The 17,023-nt window shown below is 36.9% G+C and overlaps 1 protein-coding gene across 2 annotated transcripts in view; it reads left to right on the top strand.

The window, feature by feature from the left end:
* The first annotated feature begins 286 nt into the window (after positions 1 to 286).
* Positions 287 to 17,023, top strand: part of LOC149203693 (uncharacterized) — a 78,436-nt gene continuing 61,699 nt past the window's right edge. Inside the window, exon 1 of one of the 2 annotated variants that reach the window (XM_089403536.1) lies at positions 287 to 1,152. In XM_089403536.1, coding sequence (XP_089259662.1) covers positions 474 to 1,152 — 679 coding nt within the window. In that variant the 5' untranslated portion in view covers positions 287 to 473. The remainder of the gene's footprint in view (positions 1,153 to 17,023) is intronic. The other variant, XM_089403535.1, reaches the window with a different exon arrangement.

The following is a 17,023-nucleotide window of genomic DNA, read 5'->3' as shown; positions in this document are numbered from 1 at the left end:
AAATATTTCAATCCAATTCGAAAACTAAAAACACTGTTGACAAACTAAAACCAGTGTTGACATGTGCACGGTGCATAAAAGTTTAATGAAACCCAATCCCTTCTCTATGCTTAACACGTGGCGTTGGAACGGATGACGGAGACGAAAATGAGGCGCGAAATACTTAGCAAGGTTTAATTTTGTCATACACTATGTATCATATGGAAACCAGCTGTCCTAAGAGGTGTCACTTTTTACCAACACGTGGCAGCAGACATGTTTGTCTGAAATTCTCACCTCCCTAACTCGCCACCTTCGATCCTATCGATCGAAGAAATTCAGACGATATTGTGCATAATCCTATCGATCGCGACAACTTGCCATTGAAATTTCAATCACGGAGCTATCAGAGATGAAACCCAACAATTGCATACGTATAATACTTTGTATCGACTCAAATCTTCTCCTTTAGGGTTGTTGACAGGGCTGAAACCATGAAGAAAACGGAGGAGAGTAATGAAACCCTAAAGAAACCAGAGCAGTCAAATGAGAAATTTTGTCAAGAAGTTGATGAGGTCACAGACAAGGGAATGGACCCTGGAGCTACTGGTAGAAGCGACATGAATGAAACTGCCGAAGATCCATCTGAGAAACTATCAAATATGCATGTCAGTGATGAAAACACAGGCAGTGAATCAAAATCTGTGTCTGCAAAAGCTAAAGAAACCCTAGTTGGTGCCAAAGATAGGGTTTTTGGTGCAATCGACTCAAAGTCCAAGGAAGGAGGAAGGAAATCATGGGGGCAATGGGCATCGGATGGGATTAAATATGCCAAGGACAAGGTGGCCGGAGGGTCCAGCGTTTCTAAAGATGAAAAGGGTTTTGCAGGGAAGGTTAAAAACCATGTTACTGAGGGCGTGGGAACTGTAGTTAGGTCTTTGAGGACAGGAATGCCCATAGGGGAGACTGAGGTGTTGGCTGAGAATGAGCCACCTTCTGATATTACAGAAGATATCAAGCGTGGTGCTTCGGGAATTTGTTCTGCAGTGACTGGTAAGGCTACTGGGATGGCTCAGGGATTGAAGGAAGCGTTAACGTTTGATATTGGAAGTGGGATTGGTAATTCTAAGGACACTCAGGAAGGGCATCACAATTCATCTTCACAGCAAATAGGTAATATCGGTGACTCCTAAGCTAAGTTCCAAGTATCATTTCTGTGTTATTTGAATCTTGAATTTTCTCTCCATCTATAGAGAAAGGGTTTCATGTGCCAAAATGTTTGTGGGTTGGCAGAACCCTTGTCTCCAGAGATTCTGTTAAAATTTCATCTTGAGATGGTTATCATAGTTACGAACAATAACTAAGCTCTCCGGATCTATATAGAGCTAAGTTAATATATATATATATACTCTTCATACTAGGTTAGGCTGTAGCAAAAGTTTATATATATATATATATATATATATATATATATATATACGCATTTATATTAGGTTATAGGTTATATATAGCCTTCCTACTAGGTTGTAGATGGGTCTTCGCACAACTATCAATAATATACAAATACAAACTTTACAAAAATATATTTAATTACACAGCACTTACCTTTCACCTTCACTTTCATACTACTTGATTGTAAAATGTATCTCTCCACATAACTATCAATAATACAGAAGTATAAATTTCACAAAATTTCTCACGCAACTAACAATAATACAAAAATACAAATAAAAACATAATACAAACTTCAGAAAATTAGATAAAAGAGCCACAATGATATAGAACATGCAAAATACAACGAACAATCAATAATACATAATACATAAATATAAAGCCACAATGATATAGAACATGCAAAATACAATGATAATAGAACATGCAAAATACACATAATACAGAAATACAAACTTTAGAAAAATAAATAAAAGAGCAACAATGATATAGAACATGCAAAATACAATGAACAATCAATATTACAGAAATACAAACTTCAGAAAAATATCTATTTTAAATAGGATATAACATGAGTCTAGAGGAATCTAATTTCTTCACCTGTAAATCTTTTTATTATCTAAATGTTTTGTATAGTTATTTAATTTTGTTTATTTTAGATTTTATCTATTTTAAATAGGATATAACATGAGTCTAGAGGAATCTAATTTCTTCACCTGTAAATCTTTTTATTATCTAAATGTTTTGTATAGTTATTTAATTTTGTTTATTTTAGATTTCTTATTTTGGGGACTAGAAAAATTTCAACTTTGTTACACATCATACTAGGTACTAGGTTGTAGAATGAGCCTGCCTGCTCAATAAAAAAGAGGCAGAGGAACAACGATATAGAACATGCAAAATATAACCCTTGTATGGAGAGCTTAGGAGATAATTCTTGTATTGGTTCTGAAAAGAGAGTTGAGAATTTATAAAAGAGAACAATGTACTGCGTCCCTTCCGGCAATAGAGTGTTACAATAGAAAATATTCAATACAAATAACAAAACATCTACAAAACATTACATGCTCTACTAATAACAACGCATTAGACAAAATATTACATATTCTATTATTAGCTTTATAAATAGTTTCTCTTTATTAAGACACTAACCGGACCAACACTATGAGTACACATGAGCAGAACTATGAATACGAATAGATCACTTGGTGGGTTTTATTTAAAAAATAGTGCCATTTTACATTGTTCACTTAGTGGTAAATATCTACTAACTACATAGGGATACTTAATTGGCCTTTTTCAATGAAGATGGTTCCAAACATTATTGACTAACTCTATATTCCAAATAGAGAGATGTGAGGTAGGGTTTTAACATGTTCTTCTTCAAAAACATGTTTTCAAGGGTGTCCACTGTTAGTAGTTCACGTGGTTGGGAGCATTGTTTGTTTTCTTATCTACCCAGGTTCAATTTCAAAAGACATGTTTTACTTATTATGAAAAGGCTCTAAGAGTAGGTGCCCCTTGGGATTGAGTCCACTTCTGTGGGTTTGGGATGTCTTGGATCTTGTTAAGTCATAAGATATTGGTATATCTGGCTTGCAGATTATTGGATATATTCTTGGTGTTATAGTGGCAGTTAGAAGGTTTGATGAGGTCTTTCCCATATTACTCATTGATATGAAATACTAAAAAGTCAATATTAATAAACATAAAAATGTTATAATGGACATGGAAACTACGAGGATAACTTATAGGGTTTAGTTGTGAGATGAGGTTACCAACATAAGTTGCATACTCAGTAAATAGTAATGAGGTTCAATGAACTTCAATTTTTTTCCTTTTTAAGTTCATCAAATTTCAAACTTGAAGGTAGAAGTTTGTTAAACCTTGTGACATAACCTTCAATAGTTTCCAAATGCAACCTTTTTAATCAAATTTTGGAAGGTTGGTTTAAAAATTGACAATTTTCCCTCCGACCTTATTTAAACAAAACACATGAAAGGCAACATGAATCCTGGAGTGGTTTAGAAGAGCTAGTTGATAAGCAACTTGTCCATTGTTTTCTAGTATTTTGTATAGTTCTTAGAATTTTGGTCGACCCTTGTCCCTAAGAGAGATTTTATTATAGAGATAGAGATGCATGAACCTTTACAAAGCTAGAGACATAGGAACATTTAATCCCTTTCCTCAAAATAATGAGCCATTATTAATGGTCTAGTGGTACATTTGTTTTCAAGCTAAAATTAGATTGTCCTCAAGTGTGGGAAGAATGGTTTCTCTAGTACATTAAGTGTGTGAACCTCATAAATATGAAGCAATTGAAGGAGATTTTTTTTGGTCATAAGATAACTTCATATGGTGACATTTTGGTTGCGCTATGATAAATGGTGTTTTACCACCATTCGACTGAGGGGTAGATGATAGACCCATTGATGATGTAGATTCATTGCAAAACACTATAGGTAAATTTCTCGACTTTGTTTCCCACCTTGATTTGACCATTCATTTGGGTATAATGAGATATTATCATGTTCAATTTGGTTCCTTGTAATTTAAAGAACTCGTGCTAAAAATGTGTTGGTGAAGTTGGAATTATGATTTGACACAATGGAAGTGGGAAAGTGATGCAACTTCAAAACTTTAATCTATGAATACTTGGAAAACTATGGAGGGTGTAAGATGGATGTGATAAGGCACAAATGTGAGCACATTTGAAAAGGTGGTGAAGTGGCACTAGTAAATTCATAGAAATGTTAACCCAAAGAGTGGTTGGGATTGGTAGTGATGGAAATTCCCTGGAGTCTTCATTCTTTCACACTTACATGCCTTAGATAGAATTCACATTCAATTAGAAAAGTATGGATGTCCTTTTTAATACCTTCCCAGAATAATGAACACTTAGCTCTTTCTTAAGTTTTTCAAAGTGAAAGTGACCTGCTATAGGAGATGAATGCAACTCCTTTAACGCTATTCATTTTAAAACATAAATTTATATAATAAAAAATTGTAATTTTATATCAAAAAAATATGGTCTTGGTACTAGAAGGTATCATATGGTCAAATATAGCTTGTAGGGGGGTTTGGGTTATCTCGAAGTCTTTGAATGAGTTCAAAAAATATGTCATTAGTTGATCATTCTCATTTGACTTCTTCAAGCCAATCTAGTAGTGGCAATGATAAAACAAAGAGGGATCCTTTGTCCTCATATTCCTTAGAGAAATCATTTCCCATGACATCCTCTTAACACTTCTTGTGTATGGTATCATAATCACACCCTAGCATCTTAGAGACCCACTTGCATTTCTCTAGTGACGGAAACCTCCTACTTCAAACTATAATGATATAACTTGATTTGAAAGTACCTCCCACTAAGATACAAGCACCAAGTATTCATTACATGAAGGATGACCATCATGTCTTTATCATGAGTGGAATTTACCTAATTTATGTTAGCTTCTACTCAAGATGTCACATTTGGGACATAATTTTTAGTTAAATTAAGAACTACTAAAGTACACATGCCTTCCATTAAGTAGAGAAGGTGTACTTTGTGACATTGTTCCATACAAAGGCATTCATTTCTAGAATGGTGGTTAATATAGTTGCAATTGACCAATAATTCTTCACAAAATACTTGTAGTAGCTCATAAATCTTGAGAAAAAATGTAAGTTTTTAGAGTCTCAAGGCATGGCCAATCTTGCATAGTCTCACTTTTCGTGGGATCCATTTGCACCCCATTCTAACTAATGATGTAACCCATATTTCCACATGGAAACACCAACAAAACATTTATAACATTTGAGTAATAACTAATTATCTCATATAAGTTGAAGGGATTTATCAGAATACTCCATATGTGCTTCCTAGTTTCCTATAAATTAAATATCATTGTTAGGAGCATTTTGAGGTGTAAAAATAAGACTTCTAAGGAAAATAATAAATAATAGTTAAAATAATAAAATAAGAGTTATGAATATTTTAAATGAAGAGAGAAATTTTTTTTTTCTTAAATTGTATTTCAGCTTATTTATTTATGGGTTTACTCAAATGCCAAGTGTAAGCACCTCTTGGATGTGATGTCCAACGAGTACACAATCTACATAGTTTTGAGTAGTCTGACACAAAAATATTGAGAATACATGAAAAATATAATTCTTTCAAGAAAAAAATTATCACGTAGTTTTTATTTTTTCGTTGTAGAATTACTCAAAAGTCAGCATAGTTCTTGTTTGCTGTGGAATTAAATTACACATCTAATAGGTGCCTAAACCTGACATTTGAGTAAATCTATGAGGAGATGTGTTGAAAATACAATTAAAAAAATATTTTTTACTTCCTAAAATATTTACCCTTGGGATGACATCATCATCTTGAATTCTGTCAGTTCTTTTAAAGTTCTTTTTATTAGTACATTTTTTTTTTTTTTTTTTACCTCAAAATTCCCTCAATGCAAAAATTACAATTATGTCATTACATAGGATGGGTTGAAAAGGCTCATTCATGTGGCTCTGAAAGGTGTATCATGACACATTAAAATTATTGTAAGTCATCATTAAAAAATCATATTCTTGATATGTGCAAAAGACCATATTAGGCATGGCCACCTCTTTCATTCAAATTTGGTGTTACGAGCATCTTCTTTTCAATTCCGTTTTTTGTGTAAGAGGTAGTATTTTCAATTTCATTCTTTTGTGCAAAAGGGTTCCTATATGGACACACATTGGGTGGTTGACTTTTGGAATTAGTAGAATATGATTATCATGCTCACCATGTGAAGGGGGTAAGCCATGAGGTGTTTCACATACTTGTCCATGCTTTGTTAGGGTCATTTGCAAATCAATGTGAATTTCTTATGGGGGCATTTCCCATAACTTTGATGGCATTGAATTGGGTAATAAAACTTGTTGAATTTCTTTATGAGCTTTCCCATATGGTGAGAGTTAATAATTTTTGGGTAGCTAGAGTTGATCATTTATGGAGAGCTAGACTTGAGCCACTTGAGGGTGTTTTTATGACCTTTCTTAGTGAATGTAACACCCCCTCCTCCTAGGTCCACCTAAGAAACTTGATAGTTGAGGTAAACTTGCAACGAGAGAGGCTACTATAAGGGATTCGACTTCCTTGGTCACCTTAAGGAAATCGAACTGACGAAACATATCAAGCAAACCCATCCACATCAGCAACAACACCCTCAGGAGACATGTCAACACTCAAACATCCTATCCCTAAGTTCCACTGGTGTTTTAAGCCTTTTAAACCCTGGTTTCTCTCATGCTATAGGAATAAAAATCTCCAACAACCCAAAGTCTCTCTCATAGGCCTGTGTGTCAACGCCTGTGGACGTTTCTCAGCACATATGTGCCAACAACCCTGACATTTGAGCCACTTTTCTAGCCTAGAGTCCCAACCTTTGCCCAGAACTTTCTACAACCTTCAGAATCTATCAAAAAATGTGATAACAATGTTGATAAATAAAAAACCAACTTCAGGACTAGGCTTCAACATCCCCAACTGAGACTGAAATTCTGTCAAATACTTGGCATCAATGCAACCTACATGTCAATTATACAAGACTGAGCATAAATGACTAAAAAGAACTTATGAAAAATAACAATAAATATCACCTCCTTCTCGATTGAGCTATTATATCATTAATTAGGTCTTGCATCCATCCATTTAACAATTACAAGTAAATACATGAAATAACCATGACATGGACTAGTCACATCACCATGCTTATAACCAGCATTAAACGATATAATTATCAAAGATATGAAAACCATTGAATCCACATATAAACAAGTACAAAAGTAAGATAACTTATCTTTTATTAATCATAGGAAAATCCGACCCGGTTCAGGACTTCCACGTACCACCTGACCATAGACATGGCTGGACCAAATCTCTCTTTCACCCAGTCACCCCTGTGCCATATTCCAAGTAAGAATGTGGGATCTCATAGAATAACCAATCCAAGAAAAACCAAGGGAATATAGAGGTTAAACCACCTCCACCCTCACCAATCATGATCACACCAAAATAGGTGCTCCGATCACAACCAAACCGAACTTGGAATGCCATCCAGAATCCATCACTATCATTGAGGAGTTTTTCATCTCTTTGTCTCTCAAGCTTTACTGCAATCCAATCCTAGATTAATAGGCCCTAAACCGGGAACAGTCTCTTAGGATTTATTGCAATCCAAACCCGGATCACTAGGCCCTAAAACGAGACTTCTCCCTCGGGCTTTATTGTGTATCTTGCCAAAATCGGTCAAGGGATTACTAGGCCTTTGGGAATGAACCTTGAGACCACCTCTTCCCCAGATTCTAAAATCCATCAAGCAAACCAAAGCTCCAAACTGAGATAAACATCTTAACACCATGGCATCCGGAAAAAGGCAAGGCTAGGTTGAAAACCATTATCATAACCCGACAAAACCATGTGACCAACAACAATAGAACCATACACGAGCATGCAAAGCCATGCATGTCCAAATGAGCTAGGAAATCACACATGCAAAAGGTTACCTGCAAGCATTCCCGCTGAAGCTTCTTGACCTTGCTTTTCCTTCCTTGATACTTTCTTTCCTTACTTTCCCTTTGTTTGATTTTCCTTCCCTGATCCAAAACTAGAGTGGTCCAAGAAACTATAAGTGGCCAAAAGTGAGAGAGAGAGAGAGAGAGAATAATGAGAGAGCTCCAAAATTGAACTGAAAAAAAAGGTTACCAACTGATCCTTAGAAGCCTTTTTATTAATGAGGCTTCCATTTTCTTCATTTTCCATTATTTCATTCAATTTAATCCTCACATGCAACTTGTGACCTTTCACCTCCTTTTCTCCTAATTTCCTTTATTTTCATAAATAAATGTGCCAAAAATTCATTTTTGCCTTTTAATGCTTTTTCCTTAGCCTTTGCCAATATTCCTTATCCAAAACACACATCCAGTGATGCCCACTAGGATATGTTTTCCCAACATTCAGCTTGGAATAAGTGTCCCTTAATCGTGGTCTTAGTTTACCTTATTAACTTTTATTACATGAAATTTTCACCAGAAGCTTCTCCCTTGGGGAACACCATCCTCAGTGTTAAACAAACCATCACCTTAGTGAAACTGCTGAAAAAGACATAGTACCCATGGAGCTTTATAACTTAGCTCACTGTAGTATTTACAATGAAAGACGTGCTCAAAAGAAAAACATCATGACAATATAACAACCATAATAATATGACACCCATATTTCTTATTAGAGATTTATAACTTAGCTCATGGTAGGTATTTACATCCATATACATATACATATACATAAATATAACATAACATCAGCAACACATATACCAAAATCAAAACAATTCCTCAACCGGAAAAAAATGAAGGATACAGGGCCCACATCTAATCCGCCATCTCCCATGTAGCTTCTTTAGGCCCAAAGTGATTCCATTACACTTTAACTTGCTCTATGGCTCTATTCCTAAGCATGAGATTTTTTCGTTGCAATATGCATTGAGGCTCCAACTGGAATTCTTCTTCTTGCTCCATCTGTAATACAAACCAATCATTGACATGATCAACATCATTTATATACTTCTTAAGCAATGAAATATGAAAAACATCATGTAGTTTCACTATTGGAGGTAATGCAAGTCGATATGCCATTGGTCCAATCCTCTCAAGGATCTCGAAAGGCCTACAATACTATGGTACCAAATTGGCACATGAACCAATCCTCAAAGATATTTTCTTGGGCTTGATGTGCAAATACACATGCTCCCCAACTTGAAACTCCTTGAACACCCTGTGTTGATCCACATAACTTTTCTGTCTATCATGTGCTACATTTAGATTCTTCTTTATAACCTGCATTTCCTACTCCATGTCCGCCAACATATCTAGTCCAATAAGTACTTTGTTCACTGGATCACTCCAGTTGATGGGGTGTTACAACTTTGTCCATACAATGCCTTGATAGGACTCATCCTCATGACTCCTGATAAGCATTGTTGTATGCAAACTCAACCAATGGGATATAATCCTCCCATTTCTTCTGCTAGTGCATCACGTACATCCTTAACATATCCTCTTTGATCCTATTAATCCTCTCTATCTATCCATTTATCTACGGATGATAGGTTGTACTAAAGGCCAACTATGTGCCCAAGCTTACAAATAGCTCCTTCCGAAAATTGGAAGTGAAATTTGCGTCCCTATCCAACACAATCTTCTTTGGAACACCATGTAGTCTAACTATCTCTCTGATGAACACCTATGCTACCTCACTAGCTAAAAATGTAGTCTTTATTGGAACGAAGTGATCTACCTTGCTCAACTTGTCAACCATGACCATAATAGAATCGTGTTGCTTTACTGTCCTTGGAAGACCTATAATGAAGTCCATCAAAATGACCTCCCATTTCCATTCCAGAATCACTATAGGTTGTAGCAAACCACTTGAATGCTTACATTTCGCCTTTACTTGCTGACAATCTAAACATCTATCCATGAACTCTACCACTTCATTCTTCAAATTCGGCCAAGATTAGAACTTCTTCATTGCTGTCAATGTATTCTAATATCTTGGATGATCCGATTATGGCTTGGCATGAAATTTCCTCAAGATAAGCTTCTTGAGCTCACTGCAATTCAGTAGATAGATCCTATCTCTAAATCTCACCAAACCATATGCCGTGAGATGATAGTGTGCATCCCAATCACCTATACCTATACCTACACCTGTACTTGTGCTCTGTTGTAACCTGTGCATAATCTACATATATTTATCATCCCACTGTCTTTCCTGCAAGATCCTATCATGTAGCTTTGTCCAATAAGATCTCATAGCCGCTATATGATTTACATGTACCTTCTTTCTAAGAGCATCCACAACTTCATTCTCCTTCCCTGGTGTATCTGATCTCGAAGTCGAACTCACTAAGGGTAGCCAACCATCTATAGCTTGCTTGGAATTCAGATTTCGCTGATCAAATAAATACCTCAACCCATTGTGATCACTCATTAATATAAACCTCCTTGCAAGAAGATAATGCCTCCACATCTTCAATGCATGTATAATCGTTGCTAGCTCAAGATCATGAAATGGATAGTTCTGCTCATACTCATTCATTTTTCGTGATTCATAGCACACTATTTGTCCTTCTTGCATGAGAACTCCACCAAGTGCTCTCTAGCAAGAATATGTACACATTACAAACTCCTTGTCTTGATCTGCAGTCTTTAGTATTGGTGCATGTGTCAACAACTACTTAAGCTACTCAAAACTAGCCTCACATTCTTCTGTCCATTTGAAATTATTACCTTTGTGCTGCAATGATGTGATAGGATATGCAATGCGTTAGAATTTCTTGATGAAACTCCTATAGTAACCTGCCAATCCCATAAATGATCTCACCTTATCCACATTCTTAGTAGCCGCCCACTCCATAATAACCCTTATCTTTTCTAGATCCACTGTTATGCCATCCTTGGAGACAACATGTCCCAAGTAATGTACCTTGGTCTGAAAGAAGATGTGCTTGCTAAGTTTATCATACAAATGATGCTCTCTTAGCAATCTCAACACTGCTGCTAAATGCTCGACATATTCTTCCTCACTGTTATAATATACCAGTATGGCATCAATCATGTAACACCCTCCTCCCACAACCCACCCAAGTAACCATGCCAACTAGGGTAAAAATGAGACGAGAGGTTACTATGATCAAATTCGACCTCCTATGTGACCTTAAGGAAGTGGAATTGACATAAAATCACACACAATCATCCAACATCATCAATAGAACCCTCAAGAGACAAGTCAACCACCTAGACAACCTATCCCTAGGTCCCACTATTGTTCTAGATCTCTTAGGCCATAGTTTCTCTCATGCTATGGGAAAGGGAGCAACCAAGAACCTAAAGTCATTCTCATAGGCTTTTCTCCCAACGACCAGAGACCAAAATTTCCATTTCTATGCCAGCGACCCCAAGATTTAAGCCATTTTTTAGGCCCAAAACCTAGGCCACTACTTGGAATGGAGTGATAACTTAGAATCAATAAAAATACAGGGAAGCAATGATACAAAAACAAATAACTGAACAAGACAATAACCAGAACCCTACTAGCCATGACACACATTTCTTCAAACACATCACCAACATGTAACCTATAGGTGTAAACAACAAAATTAAGTGTAGGGATCTCATACTTATCTGAGAATCTCTATGAACCATTGTTCCCTCATGTCAATTGCTGCATTATCCACTATTAGGTCATAGACACATTATCCATTCATATAAAAGTAAAAACATGTTGAGATCCATACATAGTTGCTGTCGTAAAATGTACATATAACCAACATAATAGGAACATAAATATCATAAACATATTAGCCATCAAAATTTTGCATATACCTCAATACATTTACACATGAAAATCAAGGGAATGAATTTCTCATTAATGAATGCAGTGAACCAAATGAAGATGGGACTACCACGTTCTACCCGACCATAGATTGGTTGAGCCAAGTCTCTCTTCAGTCAATCACCCACATGTCATATTCCAAGAATGAATGTGGATTCATAGAACACATCAAAAACACCAATCAACATGGATTCCACTAGAGTTCTCTACCTACACCATGAGAAATTTGAGTGCCTCCTAGTCTCTCGAGCTTTACTGTGCATCCACAATCTGATCGAGGGATCAGTATGCCCTACACTTGAGACATACTCTCCAGACTTCACCATGCATCCCATCTCGGGATCACTAGGCCCAACGGAGATAAAATCCACCTCTTGGATTTACTGTATATTTCTCCATTCACTGGCAAGGATTCCTAGGCCCATCGAGACACACAATCTGCCTTTACTGCAACCCACATTCTAGTTTAGGGGTTACTAGGCCAGTGGCTTCGTGATCCTCAGTCCATTTCAGAGATCACTCAAACCATGTGTTTTTCAATCTGGAGATACAACCCACTCATCTTCGAACCCAATCCTACCATCCCACATAAGCCATATGAGAGAACCCATCTCATCAAAGCTATCAGGAAATGGAAAGGCTAGGATGAAAATATTTTCATACCTGGAAAAACCCATGCCATGGTAGAAAAGAAACACATGCAATCACATGCATGCCAAATCTATCAAGGAAAATACACATGAAAGTTGATTCCTGTAATGAATCTTGTTGTAGTTGCTTGATCCTGCCTTTACCTAATTGATCTTTGCTTCCTCTTGCCTTCTTTGCCCTTTTTTATCCAATGCGAAAGTGCTCCAATAAAAATCCAAGTGTCCAAGAGTGACAGGGATAGAGAGAATAATGAGAGAGCTCCCAAACTCAATTCATAAAAGGTTACCAACCGATCCTCAGAAGCCTCTTTATGAATGAGGCCTTTATTTTCTTCATTTTCCATTATTTTCCTTCATTTTCCTCCTCACATGCAACCTATGACCTTTCACCCCAATTTTTTACTAATATCCATTATTTTCATAAATAAATATGATAAAAATTCCATTATTCCTTTCCAAAGCCTTAACCATTGCCTTTGCAAATTTCCTTAGCCATAAACAACCAAATGAACACCCCCTAGAATGTCTTGCCCAACATTCATCATGGAATAAGTGTCCCATCGACCATGGTTATTGTTTTTAACTTTTGTTACGTGGAATTTTCACCAGGGTTGTTACAAATGAATACAATAACAAACTTTTCCAGATAAAGATGCAACACACTATTCATCAAACACATAAATGTAGTTGGAGCATTATTTAAACCAAATGGAACAAAAACAAACTCATAATTCCCATACCTGGTCCTGAATGCAGTCTTGAAGATATCCTCTTCCTTGATGCATACCTGATGTTATCTTGATCTCAAGTCGATCTTAAAGAACATGGTTGCTACCTTAAACTGGTTAAACAAAACATCAATCAACGGCAACGAGTACATGTTCTTGATGGTCACTTTGTTCAACTACCTATAGTTAATTCATAATATGAGAGTACCATCTTTCTTCTTCATAAACAATACTGGTGTGCCCCAAGGTGGTACACTTGGCCTAATGTACCCCTTGTCCAAAATTTGCTTCAACTGCAAGTTTAACTTAGCCAACTCAGGTGTGCTCATCCTGTAATGTGCTTTTGATGTTGGGGTTGCCATTGGAACCAACTCAATAGAAATGTATACCTCCCTGTGAGGTGCAAACTCTGTAATGTCCTTAGGAAATACATCCTGAAACTGATGCAAAACTGGTTACATGCTCAAAACATCAACATCCTCAACCTCCTTACCCTCATCACTAGAAATGTGTACTATAAACATCACAGAACATTTTCTGCAACTATGCTTAGCCTACATAGCGGTAAACATCCTCACTGATATAGGCTTCTTCTTCCCCTATAAAGTCATCTTTTCCCCACTATCATCCACACATTCAATGGCCTTGTCGAGGCAATCCACTTTGATTCTGTGAAGGCATAGCTAATCCATACCCAAAAACGCACTATACGAACCCAGTGGAAATACATTCAAATTTTTTACTGTAGGCATACCATTTAACTCAAATGCACAAGCTCTTACCCAATGGTGAACTCGCTTCTTTGTACCTGTAGGCAACTGCACCAACCAAGGTTTTGCATACACTTCTTTTCTCAAACGACACTTATCCACCAGGTCAGGATTAGTATAACTATAGTTAGATCCAAGATCAATCAAAATAGAAACAACTTGATTGTAAAGCTTACCGTCCATCTCAATGATCAATGCCTGATGATCCACTTGCTTGTTATCCAAAACTGCATAGTCTGAGGAATGATATGACCAATGTCACCAAATGTATGTGTCTCCTGAGAACTGTAGATATGGGGTCTACCACCACTATGATACTGCGAACCATCCCTCTTACAATGATCGTTACCACATATCCAACACTGCAATGGTTCCCTGCCACCGCCTCTAGATTGCTTCTCTCCATGTCCTTTCTTACGCCTCTAGATTGCTTCTCTCCATGTCCTTTCTTAGTTGTATTGAAACACTTTTAAGGAACTAAATTTTCTTTCTCACTTGCATCTTAAGGTCTTCCTCTCTTTGGTGCCCATTTGACTTTATATTTCTCATTTATTTTCAAGTTATGCTTAGGATCCACTTAACACTTTGACTCCTCATAACAATGCTTCAACTTTCGGATGACCTCCTCTAACGATCTAGGCTCATCAAAAACAATCTAGTATCTGTACGAAACTGACAATTCTATGAACCTTGAACTTCTCCTCCCCGAGGTAAGGCACATCCACAACTCATAAAACTCCTTAGCTCTGTCATCATAGTACCTCTCAGACAAGTACTTCTTCTTGAAGAGCCTTTCAAATGCATGCCAAGTCAAATATTGCTCATGTATACCTTTGACATTCATCATTTCTTCCCACCAAATATCCGCTTTACCTTTGACACTAAAAGTGGCTAAATTTTCTTTCATTTTTTCTGAATAATCATGTAATCAGAAGAATTTATTCATACCAAGAAACCATGTTTCTGCATCCTGTGATTTCTTTATCTCTCCATCAAAGGTAGGTGGTTTTTCCTTCCTAAACTCATCCGGAAAGTATTCCCCGTCACTCCTTCTGTAAGGATGATAAAGATGACGATCATGATGTCTGTTAGAACTAAAACTGAAATAGTCCCTGTGTCGATCACCTCTCCTATCCAGAGTGTCCAACAACCTACCATCTCTGATTGTGTCAGGTCTATCTCACCTGTGTCTACTAGGAGACCTACTTCCATATGCCCCAGTTCTGTCCTCATGTCCATGGCTGATCTGAAGCGGTCCCTGTCACTGCAAATTTGACAAACTACGTAGTATCACATTCACCTCTGCTTATTTCTCTTGTTCCTACATGGTTTTGTCATTATCTGTTTTGTGACTCCTTATTTCTTCCTTTAGGATTCTCAATGTGTTTGCCAAGTTAGAAGAGTGCACCACACCACACTGCTCATCTAATGCATAGGGGGGTTCTATGTATTCTACCACCTAGCTTGCCATCTCATCTCTTTCCTGTAAGGCATACTAGGTCAACTAAACCAAATCACAATAAACCAACATACCTTAGCATAATTCAGGGAGGATACCTTGTTTGCAAAATCATCAAATCAGCTTGATACATGTATAACATAATCGTAACAACATATAGACATATATCAAATAAGTGCATCCATGCATAAACATCATTCTCATTAGGGTCTAGTCATCAATGCAAGGGCATATCAACAATGCATGCTATGACCTCATGCATAAAAACAACCATTACTCAATTTAACACATTTCTTCATGCAACTATCAACATGCATAAGCAATGCCTAATCAACAGCACATACATATAGGCACATGTGGTTGAGCATAAGTGATCAATTATTGTAACCAACCTACAATAATGATACATGTGATCATAACATTCAAGAATGCACCTCACATACATGGATGTAGTCAAGCGACATATAATCAACATGTAAGTGACATATAGCCATATGCAACTAGTCATATACTTCCGACGATGCATCCCACAAAATCACATCAAGTTCCTCATGACCACCTTACTACAATCATGATCAACATGATGAAATGAAACAAGCACATGGAATGCAAGTGTAAGGGAGACACATGAAACCGTCATGCATGCATGAATAAGCACCTTCACCCAAGGAGAGCGCAACCATGCTCTGATACTAATTTGTGGTATCAGATATGACCCAAAGAGAACACAACCTACTCTGATACCAATCTGTAACACCTCCTTCCCCTAGGTCCACACAAGTAACCTACCAGCTGGGGTAAACTCACGATGAGAGAGGCTACTATAAGGGATTCAACTTCCTTGGTGACCTTAGGGAAATGGAACTGATGGAACATATCAAACAAACCCATCCACATCAGAAGAAACACCCTTAGGAGACATGTTAGCCACTAAGACATCTTTTCCATGAGTCCCACCGATGATTTAAAAGACATGTTAGCCACTAAGACATCTTTTCCATGAGTCCCACTGATGATTTAAGCCTTTTAACCCCTCGTCGCTCTCCTGCTATAGGCATGAAACATTTAGCAACCCAAATTTTCTCTCACAGGCCTGTGTGCCATTGACTGTGGACTTTTCTCAACAGACTTGTGCTAGGGACCCTGAGATTTGAGCCACTTTTCTAACCCAAAATCCTAGCCTCTGCCCAGAACTTGCTACAACCTTTAGAATCCATCAAATACATCATAAAAATGATGATAAATAAAAAATAAACCTCAGGACTAGACCTTAGCATCCCCAACCAGTTTTGGCATTCTGTCAAATACTTGGCATCAATGGAACCTACAAGTCTAGGATACAAAACACATCCTAAATGACTGAACGAAGTTATGAAACATAACCAAAAGGATCACCTCCTTCTCCATTGATGTATTATATCATTAATTAGATCTTGCATCCATCCACTTAAAAATTACAAGTAAATACATGAAATAACCATGACATTCATACTAGTCACATAACCATGCTTATAACCAACATTAAACCATATAATTGTCAGAGATATGCCAACCATTAAATCCAC

The sequence above is a fragment of the Pinus tabuliformis genome, chromosome 2_1, assembly GCF_031772625.1.
Source record: "Pinus tabuliformis cultivar Carrire ecotype Pingquan chromosome 2_1, CPIR1, whole genome shotgun sequence".
NCBI classification, from domain to species: domain Eukaryota; kingdom Viridiplantae; phylum Streptophyta; class Pinopsida; order Pinales; family Pinaceae; genus Pinus; species Pinus tabuliformis.
Note: the sequence above shows the minus strand (reverse complement) of the source record. Positions and strands in the feature narration are given on the sequence as shown.